Raw genomic sequence first — 14,860 nt, 5'->3', positions numbered from 1 at the left:
TGTCTGGGGCGTGGGCTGCAGTTCTCAGCAGTGCTTTTAGGGCAGGCTCTGTGCCATGAAAACATCAGAGCTGCCAGGCACGGAGCTGCAGGAGGCCGGTGCTGTGCTGTGGCAGCACGGGCGGTTTGTGGCCCTGACGGTAATTCTGGGGCACTCGGCGCTGCCCTGGTGTGCGCCGGGCACGCACGGGAGTGGGCACTGCTGTGCTCACGCCAGGCTGGGGACAGAGCCCCCGGGAGCTCCCTGTGCCATCTGCTCGGGAGCTGAGGTGTCAAACAGCGCCGCAGTGAAAATGCCCTGCTGAAGGTCCTGCCTGCTGTCAGGGTGGCAGTGCACCCAAGCTAAGGGGGGCTTCTCTCTGCCCCTCTCCCCCAGTCCTTGCGTTGGAGCCTGTGCACCCCTCGCCCGTGTGCACGTCTGGAGGGGGTTGTTCTGTCCCTGCTCACATCAGTGCACGTGGGGGATGCGGGTCCTGCCCTGTGGGACAGGGGATGCCAGGCTGGGGGTATGTGGTGTCTCTGGCAGCTAAAGGCAGCTGCCAGGGGTGCCCAGCTGCGGTCCCGGTGCAGCGGGTGCCCGCGATGGGCTCAGTCCCGAGCTCTGTGCAGAAGGATGGGCACACTGATGGATGGGCCCTCACCCCTCTCCTGCTGCTTATCTGCTTGGTCTGTTCAGGGCAAATTCCTGGTGAGGGCTCTGTGCAGTGCTCTGTGTCCTGCCTGCCGGGTCGCTGTCAGGGGATTACAGCTGTGAGCAGGATTTGGATGACAGCAATCCCAGTGCCTGCTCAGCATCCCTCTGTCCTGGCCACTTGCAGCTGGGCACCGTGGCAATCTGCACCGATAAACAGATTAAATCTGCCCTGTGTTTTACTTGATCCGGACAGAAAGTCGTAGTCATCTCCTCTTAAATTGTGGGTCATTGCATGCCTGAGTGAGCACCATTTGGGTTACCAGAGATGCCTCTAAAAGGATTTGGCAGCACTGGAAGAGCTTGTGGTTCCCAATGGTGCTGTGAGCCCCGTGCTGCCCCTCGGGCTGGGGGGAGGCTGCTCTTTCTGCACCCCTGGAAAAACGTAATTCCCTCGGGTCCTGGGGTACAGCACTGCCTAGGGGCAGGTGGGAGGAAATGAAGTGTTGCTCAATCCCAGGCGACAGTTTGTGTGTCCTGGGAGTGTCAATATAAATATTGATGGATTGATACGTATGTGGTGTCTATACAGACATGGGGATATACAAACATTTGTAGTAATACCAAGATCAACCACATCTTGTATTGAATATTTATACAAATGTTAAAACACATACATTTTAAAATACATAAATATAAATAAAATGTATAAAAGTTAGAGAATTTATGTAAGTACTTGTATGCCCATATGTAGTTGATGCATTTGCTCATGCTGTTATGAAATGAGAATTGGGGTCATTAGAGGTATCCTAGCAGCCACCTTACCCTGAGTCAGGGTGGCTAGGGCTGGAGAGGTGCTGAGTTGACATCACTGTGGGTGCAAAGAAAAGTGGCACAGGTGTGAACGTCACCATCTGCATCCGTGTCCCCATCCCCATCCTCATGCCACTGTTGTGGCACTGGGGATCATTCTGTGCTTCCCTGGGGCTGGGGAGGAGGAGGGACCCACAGACAGCAGGAGCAGCAGGGAGGGTTTTGCTGCTGAGCTGGTGTCTTTCCTTCTGTTTCCTGCTGGCAGTCTGCTTGCTCTGTTTGCTTTTTTGTTTCTTTTTTTAAATCCTGTTGTATTTCATGGCAGTAGGACAACTCCGGTAGGAGTGCTATTAGCTGTGCAAGCCAAATGATCCATTAGAGGGGTTGAGGCTTTTATGTACAAGAGTCGCACACAGAGACGTCATTAAGTGGTCACTTTGGTGTGTTTTCACATGAAAGGATTCACTTTAAAAAGTGTCTGCGGAGTGCTGCCATCAGTATCCCTGTGCCGCAGCAGCAGCCCTGGGGGGAGCTGAGGGGGCTCCACAGGGGTGATGCCCTCACCTCCTTGCCCTGAGATGTGTGTTTGCCCTCAGCTGGCATTCTGCTTGCTCTGAGAGTTCTTTGGGAGTGTCCAGACCCAGAGCCCCTCCATGGGAGGCTGTTGGGCTGTGAGCTGGGGGAGCTGCAGGGTCTGGAGGGCGAGCACTGCCCCCAGCTCTGGGTTTGGCCCTGAACCAGCTCTGGTTACGGTGTGGGACCAGGTCTGGGGAGAGGCCCCGGTGGTCCCACCGCGTCGGGCAGGGGCAGGGCTGGGTGCGGGGACCCCTCCAGCAGGCGCTGGGCTTGTCTGCAAACAGGCTGTGCATCAGCTTTGTGGAGGCTCAGTGACTGCAGCCCTGCCTCTCACTGCCTCAGAGGTGTAAGTCATGGGCTGCAGGCAGCCAGGCAGGCCCTGGGATACATTAAAAAGCTTTCTCTGAACGTGGCAGGCAGCCTCAACACGCCTGCAAACAGTTTATTTTTAAAAAGTAAACCATAGCTTACATGGAGTTAAATGTTTTCCGGTAAAACACATGGGCCAGGAGGAATAGTTTTACCATTTACAGGCAATGGTTGATGGTACGCAGCAGCCATCCATCGTCCTGCTCGGGTCAGGAGGGATTTGTGCTCGATCTGTGCTCCTGGCAGAGGGAGCTGTTTGTGTGTTTGTTTTGGAGCAGGAGCGTGCCGTGTGTTCCAGCTGCACTGCCGAGCGTGGCTGCTGGTTCTGCAGCTCTGGCAGCCCGGCCCGGGGGAAGCAGCCCCCGCAGAGCCCCCAGAGAGGGAACACGCAGCTCCAGCACCCTCCGAGCATCCCCACGTGGTTCAGTGAGTGGCAGCTCTGCCAGTCATTAATTACTGCTCAGCAGTGATGGGGTGGTGTGTTCACGCAGGGCAGCTGGGATGTGTAGCGCTCACTGGAGTCTCTGTTTGCCACAAGGAGGTTCTTCTTCTGTTTTTAGGAGGTAGGCCGTTCAGTGTTAGAGGGTTGTAGGTCTGACCATGAATAGCCACTTCAAATTACAGAATCACAGACTCGGCGAGTAAAGGAGCTTGCAGTCTAAGAAGGGAATCCCAAGAAAGCTTTTGTGTTATTAAATATGCAATTAGGGTGTTTTCTGGAAGGAGATTGTTATCAGAAAGCAAAAATTGCAGTTGTATTGCTAACATTTACTGTGGGATGTTAAAAACAGGGTGTGCTATACTTCCCAGAAATCTGGTGTTGTGGGGAAGAGCCTGGTGGTGACCACACAGAGATGGGCACGCTCCTGTTCACCTGTGTGCAGGTCTGAAAAACCCATATGTACTGACATCATCCAACACACCTGTCAGAGAAGCCAAGTCTTCTAGAAATACCCTGGATTTTCAGAATGTAGAATTTTGGATATGATTTTTCCAAGGCGTGATTGGTCATTTTCTTTTGTCCGAGTTTGCTGTGTTTTCCACGATTCTGAGTGTTCACACAAAGCGCCTTGTGCTTTGTGGGGAGTAGCTGGGGATGCTTCTGCCCTGTGGGAGGGTGCCTGGGAACGGGTACAAGTTCCTGCTCCCCTGAAAGCAAGGTGAAAAATCCTCCCAGTCCAACTCCTGATCACCAGACCATGCTGAGCCCTGTGCTGCACCCGATGAGGCGTCACAGGAGGCTGAACACAGCAAGGTCAGGCACGTCCTGCTCCCATCCGGAGTGGATGGCATTTCTTCGTTTGTGACAATGAAAGTGAACTATACAGAGCAGGAAATAAATCTATTATAAACACCAAAAAAAGAAATGGAGAGGCAGCATGAGATTAAAAGATTTACTGCTGCAAGGAGAGTCACGCTTCAAATAAGAGTGAGGAGTTTGCGTGGCAGCTGCTGCAGACACGGCGCTGTCCAGAGGGGCTGAGCTGAGCTCAGCAGGCACTGCCCGACCCTGCTGAGCCCAGAGCTGGGGCAAAGCACCCCGTGAGACTGCTGGGACACCGAGGCACCCAGCTGGCCCTGAGGGGCGTGCTGGGGAGCCTCAGGAGCATTTGTCCCGAGTTTCAGTCCAGTAGGATTGGGTTAATCCCCTGCTCTGCTGGTGTGGCCCATCAGGCCACTGCAGCATCCCCTGCCACCTCTGAATTTTCTCAGTTATAATAGTCCTTTTGTAATGATTGGAGGAGAGTTCAGAGAAGGTTCAGAGAGATGAAGATCTGCCTTGAGCTCTGTGGGCTGCAGTTAGCAGGATCCGGTGGCAGGGTGATTGGGAGCTGCGGGGTCAAGGGGTGAGCACTGCCCGTGCTCTGGTGACATCTGTGCCCCTGGCTTGCAGCTTCCAGCTCCTGGGCGCTCTGTGCACCGTTTGTACAGGTCCATGAAATAAAAGTGAAGCAGGAAACCCTGCTCCCAGACAGACAAATCTGCATTTCTTCTGGGAAATGTGCTAAGATCTGTAAATTAAAAAAGATTGAAGGTTAAAGGTGCCCTGAGCTCCAGAGCTACATGCAAACAAGGAGGATGTAAGTGTTTTGGTAGTAGCTGGTGGTAGCAAAGCATAAGCACGGTTTACCTGGGGCTGGGGTATTTTCTGGTAGTCTTTGAGTAAATAGCTTTCCTTAAAGACCATCGCCTAGGTGGATAGAAATGCTGGTCTCAATAGGGAAGCAGCGAGGCTGCTTGTTTCCTGGGAGCCAGAGGACATTGCATTAGATCACAGGAATCATTTTTTATGGCTGTAAAGCATTTGAGTGTATGAAGTACACTGAGTGGTTGGGGTGTACAACACGTACTGCCAGGGTTTGAATCTCATCCAGAGAGCTGTGGAACAGCCTTAACCCCAGCACTGAAATGAGGACATTGAGTTAAATCTGGGTTTCAGAATCAGGTTGGTTAACTGCTCTGATTCCAACAACACATGCTGTAATTCCATGTTACCCATTTAGCAGTAACTGGCTCTGACTTTTACATTGTGCTCATTTAAGATCTCTTTTTCCAGGTATGTGGTGTGTCTGCTTGTGTCTGCTTTAGCTCGTGGCATAAGGAACAAAGATGCAGCTTCTAATCCTACTGTGTCCATTCTCTTCTTCAGGGCCGATGTTCAAGGGAAAACTGCAAATATCTTCACCCACCACCACACTTAAAAACGCAGCTGGAGATCAATGGCCGCAATAACCTGATCCAGCAGAAGAACATGGCCATGCTGGCCCAGCAGATGCAGCTGGCCAATGCCATGATGCCCGGAGCCCCGCTGCAGCCCGTGGTACGTGGGGTCCCTCAGGAGCTGGGGCTGAGTCCAGGAAGCACAGGCTTCCCACCAGGAAATCCCACCAAGGTTGGGAATGGGAGAGGAACCAACTGCACTGAAATGCCCCTCTGTATGTCTTGTGTTGCTTAATTCTGCCTTGCCTGAAGTAATGTTTTTAATTAATTTCAGTAATCTTGAGTTATTTTATCTTTCACGACTTTATTCTCAGAGTTTGGAAAGTGAGTGATCTGCATGAGATTTTCATTTCCTTTGCAATATTATGTGCTCTAGGAACCTCCTGGCTTTGAGAAGATGCCCACTGGGTGTTTTCCCTTCACTCAAGGGAACTTTCCCAAAGAGTTGCTTGCTGGAACTGAGCTTTAGTTCAGAGGGAGGTAGGCTCAGCTTGAGCATGGCTAGTGCATCAGTCAGTATGAGCCCACCCAGCAGCAGAGAGCTGGGCTGGCTCTGTGCCTGGCCCAGAGTGGCCATGTGCAGATGGGGCTGGAGGACAGGGGGTATCCCCACTTGGACTGTGCAGCACATCACAATGTGCCTGCGAGCTTCAGAGCAATGCCAGCTGGCTCTGATAGCTGCTGCTGTTCTGCAGTGGTCAAAAGGCTGCAGGATATTTATATTGCTAGAAAATAAGCTCAGTAGGAAATAAATGGGGTAGTCTTATTTGCCATACAGCAGGCACACAGGTGTCTGTCTGAGGGTATTGGGCTGAAATCAAACACCAGCATCTCTTAAGTTACACACTAACAGACTGGTTCTATTTTGAAGTTCATTATTACATAGCTGATAAACCAGTAATGAAAAGTGCAGTTAATTAATAGTGTATTTAAGAGTAATATTTAATTTCCTGTAATATTTGCCAGGTTGTTTCCCATTCACATGGATGAAGAATCATAAGCATTGCAGAAATTATACCCATTTACACAACCCTCATTCTGCTTTCTCCAGTAATCCCTGCATGTTTTTGTTCATTATTTCCAACGTCTCTTGCTTCCAGACAATTCAGTCATTTCCTCAGGAATACAGAAACATGTGCTGTTCTCTGCTGTCTGCCTTAAATTGATATGAAACAGAGAAAGAGTTGTGTTAAATCTGTAGTTGTTTTTCCCCTCTAAAAAGTAGTTGGGGAAAATAACCTAAATGCCTCGAGTAACTTTATTTAGATAGTGAAAGACAAACACTCCTGGCTGAATTTTATTTGGCAGTTACACTGCATTTGGGGGCAGGAGTGTTATTTAATCCTTGCCGCAGTGTAGCAGCTCTGTGTTGGGTTTTCACAGCATTATTTGGGCTCTTCACACCCACAAGGGCATTTGACTTTTTTTTGAAAACATGCAAACAAACAAACAAAATCATATTTGCATGTGCTCTTTCTTCCACTGGTTTAATGTTTTAGCCTAACTAAAGCATCTCCCTGATGCAGTGAGTGTCTGAGTATCTGCATGGCCAGGCTGCTGGAGTCTGTAAAACAGGAGGATTGTGGCTGTGAAACCCCAGGAGTTCCTGAGCCAGCTCTAGCTGCAGCAGGGTCAGAAAAGCTTTGCCTGTGCCTGAAGTCGAGTGTGGTTGATGTTTTGTCAGGGCTCTCAGATGCCTTTTCCCCAAGAGTCAGTGTTGTACCTGCTGTGGCCAGGTCCCCTGTGACCCCACAGAGCATCTGTTACTCAGTGTGGCATTGCTGGAGGGTGAATGCACTGTGAGTTTGCTCCAGGAGCTGCCACGTGCTGCGAGTGTTCAGGGAACCTGGAGGAGGAGAGCCCGCAGGGGCTGGAGGGAACGTCTGTCCCATGCTCTGGCTCACGTGCAACAACTGCACAGGTGTTCCCTGACCCACAAACACAACAAGTGCTCCTTTCCGGGCAGCAGCAGAAGCTCAGCTCGTTCAGCAGCAGGGCATGGCCAGGGAGCTGTTTTGGTCCGGGCAGCAGCAGAAGCTCAGCTCGTTCAGCAGCAGGGCACGGCCAGGGAGCTGTTTTGGTCCGGGCAGCAGCAGAAGCTCAGCTCCTTCAGCAGCAGGGCACGGCCAGGGAGCTGTTTTGGTGACAGCGTGGCACAGCAGAGTTCAGCGTGTCTTTCCCTGTCTCCCTGCAGCCCATGTTCTCCGTTGCGCCGAGCTTAGCCACCAACGCGTCAGCCGCCTTCAACCCCTACCTGGGGCCGGTGTCTCCGGGCCTGGTCCCCGCCGAGATCCTGCCCACGGCGCCGATGCTGGTGACAGGAAACCCCGGCGTGCCCGTCCCTGCCGCCGCCGCCGCCGCCGCCCAGAAACTGATGAGGACAGACAGGCTGGAGGTAGGAGCTGCGTGGTGCAACTTACTCTCACCAGTGCTGTCATTTATTATGTCTTTAGGTAGGAAATACCTCCCTTGTGAAAGCAAATAATGCAGGTTTCACTTGGGCTGTAATGTTGTATCTGACTGAGTGATTATTCAGTAAGTTCAGGCTGCCAGTCTGCTTCTGAGCCTCCCTTGCAGAAGGAAATGGGAATATTGAGGAATGATCATGGCAGCAGCAAGGGTGCCACGAAGCTGTTAGTGTGTGCCCAGAAGGTGCTAACATGGTGGGGCACAGCCCCTGAGCGCTGGGGAGAGATGCAGAGTGCAGAGAGCTGCAGCTGCTGGGCTGCAGATAACTCGGCCTCTGGCTCCGGGCACACGTGCCCACGCTCCCCTGCCGGCCTCCCGCACCTGCCTTATCACCCTCGCTACAACCCTGACAAGTGTCGGTGCTCTCGAGCTGCTGCTCTCCCTTGCTCCCAATCTTTCTTATCTGAAAGGCCTGACAGTGTTCTCGGCACCTTATCGGTGCTGTGGCAGCGTGGGCGGGGAGCCAGGGACCAGGGACGTGCCGCCAGCTGCAGTGAGTTTGGGGCACAGCCTGTGGGCACAGCCTGAGAGCTCAGCCTGACAGCATAGAGCTCAACCTGAGAGCTCAGCCTGAGAGCATGGAGCACAGCCTGGGAACATAGAGCGCAGCCTGAGAGCTCAGCCTGACAGCATAGAGCTCAGCCTGAGAGCTCAGCCCGTGGGCACAGGCTGAGAGCTCAGCCTGAGCATGGAGCACAGCCTGAGAACATGGAGCACAGCGTGAGCATGCAGCACAGCCTGAGAGCTTGGGGCACAGCCTGAGAGCTTGGGGCACAGCCTGGGAGCTCAGCCTGACAGCATAGAGCTCAGCCTGAGAGCATGGAGCACAGCCTGAGAGCACAGCCTGAGAGCTTGGGGCACAGCCTGAGCATGCAGCACAGCCTGAGAGCTTGGGGCACAGCCTGAGAGCTTGGGGCACAGCCTGAGAGCTCAGCCTGAGAGCTCAGCCTGAGAGCATGGAGCACAGCCTGGGAACATAGAGCGCAGCCTGAGAGCTCAGCCTGACAGCATAGAGCTCAGCCTGAGAGCTCAGCCTGTGGGCACAGGCTGAGAGCTCAGTCTGAGCATGGAGCACAGCCTGAGAGCTTGGGGCACAGCCTGAGAGCACAGAGCTCAGCCCGTGGGCACAGCCTGAGAGCAGGTGCTTGGCAGCCCTAGCTGGGTCTGCTGGTTAAAAGGCAGCCATGGGGGAGGCTGAGCAGCCAGGCTGCCCTGCTGCCAGCCTGGTGTGTGCTGGGCACGGCGGGGTGAGGGCTCGAGGCTGCTGCCTCCTGCACGGCTGCTGCTGCTCTCCCTCCTGGCACTGGGTCTGCTCACTAAGCTCAGGGAGCACGCTGGGAGGAGCAAGAACGATCTCTGTTTTATGCAGCCTACTGTATTGTACCTCTGTTCTTTCTGCCTGTGCATCTGCACTAGCAGGGGTGAACTCTCCTTCCAAGGGAAATTAATTCCTTTTCCTTAGCTGCATCCCTGACTGACGAGCTGCTGCTCAGAAGGGGCGAGCTGGGAGCAGTGTGGAGGATCATCTGGCAGCCAGCATTTCCCGCTGCTGCTGTCACTATTCTCAGAGCTCACTTCACCACAGGTCACCCTCCTGTGGGATCACATCATTTCCCTTTTTAGAGATGTTTTCCCCGAGGGAAGCGTTCCCCAAAGCACGCTCAGATTGCAGGGGAGGCAGCCATGCCGGGCTCTGAGCTGGCACACAGGTGGCTGCTGGAATCACCCAGGGATGTTTTTCCCTTGAGGACTGTGTTTCATGATGGACACCTGCCAGAGGTGGATTAAAACCAAAATGCAATTAGGTAAATTCATAAATAAATCATAATGGATTTGGAAATTAGTATGGAGAGGAGAATACCTATGGTGGGAACCCCTTGAGTTGTGCTGCCAAGATCAGCTGCTGTGTTTGATTGTGCCTCCAGCCCTGCAGTGCCCGTGGGCTGGTCAGGGTGGGACATGAGGGCTCAGAAGCATCCTGGTCATAAGCAGGATGTACCACTGTCCCCAGGCACCCTGGAAAGCAGGGACACCCCTTTGTGTGCCCCTCCAGGGCAGCCCTGGTGCTGGCTGCAGGCTGTGAGCGCTGTGCACAGGGAGCTGATGTCACCTGGGACCTCGGCGTGCAGGATTGGGCCCTCTGGAAGCTGCCTTCTCTTGATATTGCTGTTCAGAGAAGTGGTGCACTGCTGAGCCAAACTCCTCTGCATGAGAGGGAGATGCTAGACTAGCACTCTTAGGGTCACAATACTGTTTTTCCCTTCTAAAAATCCAATTTAAACAGTGAAACGTGTAGGTGAGAACATAATTTGCAAATGCTTTCCAGCACAGTGGTCATCTGATCTGGAGTATCCAAATTTAGTATCCAAACACTAATCGAGCATGTAATTTTTATGAACAGCAAAATATTTGAATGTACTTTATAGGCTACAGAAATGCAGAATGGATTTTGGAGATTCTGTATGATGTGGCTGTTGCCTTCCAGAGGAGCCAGCAGTGCCTACCTGCTCTTCCCGGGGCTGCAGCTGTGGCATTGCCATTTGTTACAGCGAGATCAGAGCTTTATAAGGCTCCACTCACTCTCCCTTGGAATGAACTGTCCTGGAGAAAAATAACCACAATGATGTTAGCATCTAATCTTGGAATATGATTGGTTCTGCTTAGACTTTTAAATATTTATTTTCAAGAGTGATATACACTGGCAGAAATTAAGTCAGCACACGTTCTGGCATACAGCCCCAAGCTGTTCCCAGGCTGAAAGCTCTCAGTAAGCACACCTGGGGTTCTCAGGGATGCAGGCAGACACCACAGCTGTGTTGGGCAGGCTGCGTCTCCTGAATGAATGTGAGTCTTGGTAAAGTGAGGTCGGTGACTGCTTTCATCCGGATTTCATACTGACAGCATGCAGGTGTCGGGTGTCCAGTGTTTTCAGCCACTCCTGTAAAGAATCTGCATCTCAGGATGGAAGTGTCATGGTTTCGGGCTTTTCCACAGCTCTCCTCACACTCCTCCCCTGTTGGAAATCTCTTGAACAAAGTGTGGTTCTTCAGTGAACTAGAAAAGAAGCAAGAAGGACAGGGAAGTGAGAGAAAAAGGAATTGCCTAATGCTTTACCAAAAACAGCTGTTTCTGTTGGAATGCTATTATTCTCTATTAGAGGTGTTCCAAAGTCAGGAATGACCACAGCCAAGCTGTTTTTCACTTGGTTTTGCATGCCATGTTTTGCCAGAGAGAAGCAGCTTAGAAGTTCTTGGAGCTGGTCAGCTCTGGGTTGTGCTGGCTGGCATGTGTCACTGGAGGGGACTGGACCAGGGAAGGGATCTGGCTGCAGGATTACTTGGCAGGCCAGTGCTTCTTTTCCAGTCCAGGAATTTGCCTGAGCTGTTTCTGGTGTGCTGCAGAATCTGTTCTGCAAGCCCTGAGCAAGAGGGCACGGGATGAGCAGGGGCCGTGGAGGGGCTGGGCCTGGCTCAGGTGGCTCAGGTGCCAGTACACACCTGGAGTCTGTCACCACGTGAAAAAAGCCTGTGAACGTTCAGGAATAGCCTTGGACAAATGTTTTCACACTCAACCTGGTCCTGGTCCTACAGGGGGGGCAGTTGATAACCATGAGGATTTGCTGGGAGCAGTGGCAGTGGCACGAGGGTAAATGGCAGCCAGAGGGCTGGTGGGGGTAAAGGGAAACCAAACCACCACCAATCTGGGATGTTGCAGCGATCAGAGCCAAGGTTCTTGAGGAAATACTTATGATCCAAGCTCACAGGCACCCACCTTGAACAGGAAGTTCCATCTACTAAAGGGTTTTATTTTTGGGCAGACCAGGTTGCTTTTGTGCCGTTGTATCCTATGGCCTTTTGAAAACCGGAATGTGAAGTGTTTTTGTTGTTTTTGTTTTTGTGGCAGTCTGGGGAGAAGTGACCATGGCAGGAGCCCACGTTGGTCTGTCAGACACAGGGTTTTGCACCCGTGCAGAGGGGCTGGGTTTTGTCATGCCGGTGGCAGTCTGTGTGTGCGGTGCTGGGGGCCTGGGGTCTGTGTGGGCTCGGGGCTGGCTGGAGCCCAGGGGGACCCTGCAGGGGCTGTCACCCAGGCAGCTGCAGCGTCTGAGCCCTCCAGCCCCAGCTGGCTGCTGGCGTGTGACAGCCATTCCCCACCTCCCCGGGGTGATGCTGGGCAGCACAGTGCCTGTGCCACCACCGTGGCCTTGGGCTGCTGTCTCCTGGCAGGCTCCTGGATTGTGGGGGCACATGGACACAGAGTGCCCACCCGGTGGGGCTCGCTGGGGACGGCCACACACCGTCCATCACCTCAATGAGCACATCGAGCACAGCCAGGTCACAGCAGAGCATGGCTGGGCGCCTTGGGGTGCTGGGGTGGTGCCCGAGAGCAGCCACAGCATATGGAGACAGAAACAGCCCCCTGGGCAGCTAAAGGGGAGCCAGAATGACACCTGCAGTGTGTTTGGCTCTGATCATGGTGGGGTTCATGCTCCTTGACATCAGAAGAGGCTCTGGAGAAGCCAGTCTCTGCTGCCAGGTTCCTGAGCCCTCCTCATGGTGCTCTCACAGACTTTCAGAAAGTTTGTGTCTGCCCTGAGCCGTGCCTGCAGCACCCATCACCCAAAGTAAGTGGCTTTCTTTTCCTGGTGTCACAGGTATGTCGGGAGTACCAGCGTGGGAACTGCAACAGGGGAGAGAACGACTGCCGCTTCGCTCACCCCGCCGACAGCGCCATGATCGACACCAACGACAACACGGTCACCGTCTGCATGGATTACATCAAAGGGAGGTGCTCCCGGGAAAAGTGCAAATATTTTCACCCTCCTGCACACCTGCAAGCCAAGATCAAGGCTGCCCAGTACCAGGTTAACCAAGCTGCAGCTGCCCAAGCAGCAGCGACTGCAGCTGCCATGGTGAGTGTGGGAGCACTTCTGGACGTAGGCGTACACTGAGGAGAGGCAATGGTGGATGTGTGTTTGTCCTCGCTGAGGAGGGTGCGTGTGCTTGGGGACCCCGGTCACTACACGGTGCAATGAGCTTCCTCAGCATGTGGTGCAGATGTGCTGTGAAGTAGTTCCAGACCATTGAGGTGTGTGACTAATTTTGCCTGCCGACGTACGGAGTAGCTGTGCGTACCTCTGTGCGTGCACGCGTGTGTGCGTGTCTGTACTGCCTGTGTCTCTGGTCAGCTGTGTGTCCGTGTGTGTGCACAGCTAGATAAATCCATGTTTAGTTTCTGTAAGTCCGTGTTTGTAGAGGTGTAGTTTGAAGTGGACTGACCATGTTCCTGCTGTCCCCGTCCCGTGTCCCCGAGGGCTGGCGGTGGCTGTCCCGTGCCCGTCGCGGCAGCAGCCAGACCTGGGCCCCTGAGGTGTGCTGGCGAGGCGAGGGCAGCACTGGGGGGCTGTGGTGGCAGAGGGTCCCGCCTGTGCTGAGCCGTGGGTGTGGGAAGCGGAGCACGGTGGGGGCGGCAGGGCCGGCGGGGCGAGGCGGTGGCCGCGGGTGCCCAGCTGTGCGCGGCCGTGAGCCCCGCGGCCACCCGGCGTGGCCCTGGTGGGGCCGGGGCTGGCCGTGGGCACCCCGCCGCCCCGCTGCCCTGCCCGTCGGGCCCTGCATGCCTAGTCTTGTTACCGTTGTACACGGCATCCGGTGATTTGTTTTTATTTGTTTTTTCTCACCTCCCCAAATGCACTGCTGCCCCCATGACGCACCTCTGCTTGCTGTTTATGTTAATGCGCTTGACCCCACTGGCCATTGCCATCATGTGCTCGCTGCCTGCTAATTAAGACTCAGTCGGCTGTCAAATCACTGAAGCGACCCCTCGAGGCAACCTTTGACCTGGTACTATGACCTTTCACCTTTTAGCTTGGCATGTAGCTGTATCGTAGAGTCGAGTTTGGGGTTAATGTGTAGAAATGGAACATCCCGGTTTCCCTCCCCACGTCCCCGGAAAGGGCGTGCGGGCGGTGGGCCAGGCCGGGTGCCCTCCCCGCCGCCCCCGCGCCCTGCCGGCCCTTCCCGTCCCCTCCCCTGCCCTCCTGTCCCCTGTCCCCTCCCGGGTGCCGGCGCAGGGGCGTTGGCATGGCTTGGTGGCGCGGAGGCGGCCGGGGCCGGCATGCGGCGCGCTCTGCATGCCCGGGCAGCGCTGGGGCCCGGGGACTGGGGTGTCACCGCGGCCCTGCCATCCACTCCAGGCGGTGACTATTAACATGGCTTCTACGTGTGATCCTCATGGAGCTAGCAGTGCTGCTTCCCCGAGAGCCTGGCTCCTGGCCCAGCCCGAAGCTTTCCCGTGGCGTGGCACTGATGCGGTGCCCGTGGCGGCTGTCCCGCCGGTCCCTGTGCCGCTCTAGTGTAGGCAAATGGTGCTCCCTGGAAAGCTCTTCCCTCGCCTTTTATTTGGTAGTTCAGTCTGCTATGCCGCTTGCTTGCTCATGGAGAAACATGGTGCTGCCTGGTTATTTTGCCTTCTACTGATTTTTCTTTTTTCCTTTTTCTCTCTCCTTTTCTCCTCCCTTCTTCCCTCCCTCCCATCCTCCTCCACACCCCACCCACCCCTCCCTTTTTTTTTTTTCTTTTTGTTACTGGACTTTATTTTTATACCCATCCACCATTCAGGGAATTCCTCAAGCTGTACTTCCCCCCTTACCAAAGAGGCCTGCGCTTGAAAAAACCAATGGTGCCACCGCAGTCTTTAACACTGGTATCTTCCAATACCAGCAAGCTCTTGCCAACATGCAGTTACAGCAGCATACAGCCTTTCTCCCACCAGGTAAGTGCATCACTGGTGCCTTTCCAGGGGCGGGAGCAGGGGGATTTCTGGGGAAAGCACACTAGGACACAGCTGTTGGTTGCTGGTGCAAACGTGGTGTGTGCTGGAGGGCAGGCACGGGCAGCCCCTCCAGCCAGGGCACAGCAGTGCCCCGTGCCCCTGGGCACAGGACGGGCTGCCGGCAGCGCTGGCTTCTCTCTGCTCCTCGCAGAAGCTGGGTGGGTGTTTTCCAGTCTAACACAAAATCAGCACCATGCTCTGTCACCCCAAATCAGAATTTGAAATCTCCTCTCTCCTTCCTCTTTCCCTGGATTAACTGCTCTTCCTTCCACATCCCTCAGCTGTCGTGCTTGTTTCCCTGTAAGACCCCTTGGCCTTGGCACTGGTGGCTCTGAGTCACACACACGAAGGGGTTTTTTAGTGGGGTTTTAATGGGGTGCAGTGATCCCAGGTGGCACAGGCAGTCTCACGGGTGGAGAATCACAAACCTGCACACCTCCACCACTGATGT

The 14,860-nt window shown here is 54.2% G+C and overlaps 1 protein-coding gene across 10 annotated transcripts in view; it reads left to right on the top strand.

Annotated features, from left to right (window-relative positions):
• Positions 1-14,860, top strand: part of MBNL1 (muscleblind like splicing regulator 1) — a 65,295-nt gene that overhangs the window by 38,257 nt on the left and 12,178 nt on the right. For 8 of the 10 annotated variants that reach the window (XM_077785769.1, XM_077785768.1, XM_077785767.1 and 5 more), the window contains 5 exons: positions 5,039-5,209; positions 7,304-7,504; positions 12,233-12,490; positions 13,365-13,418; positions 14,196-14,349. In XM_077785769.1, the coding sequence (XP_077641895.1) occupies positions 5,039-5,209; positions 7,304-7,504; positions 12,233-12,490; positions 13,365-13,418; positions 14,196-14,349 (838 nt within the window). The remainder of the gene's footprint in view (positions 1-5,038; positions 5,210-7,303; positions 7,505-12,232; positions 12,491-13,364; positions 13,419-14,195; positions 14,350-14,860) is intronic. The other 2 variants (XM_077785771.1, XM_077785772.1) reach the window with 1 other exon arrangement.

Source organism: Lonchura striata, chromosome 10 (genome assembly GCF_046129695.1).
Source record: "Lonchura striata isolate bLonStr1 chromosome 10, bLonStr1.mat, whole genome shotgun sequence".
Taxonomy (NCBI): Eukaryota; Metazoa; Chordata; class Aves; order Passeriformes; family Estrildidae; genus Lonchura; species Lonchura striata.
Note: the sequence above shows the minus strand (reverse complement) of the source record. Positions and strands in the feature narration are given on the sequence as shown.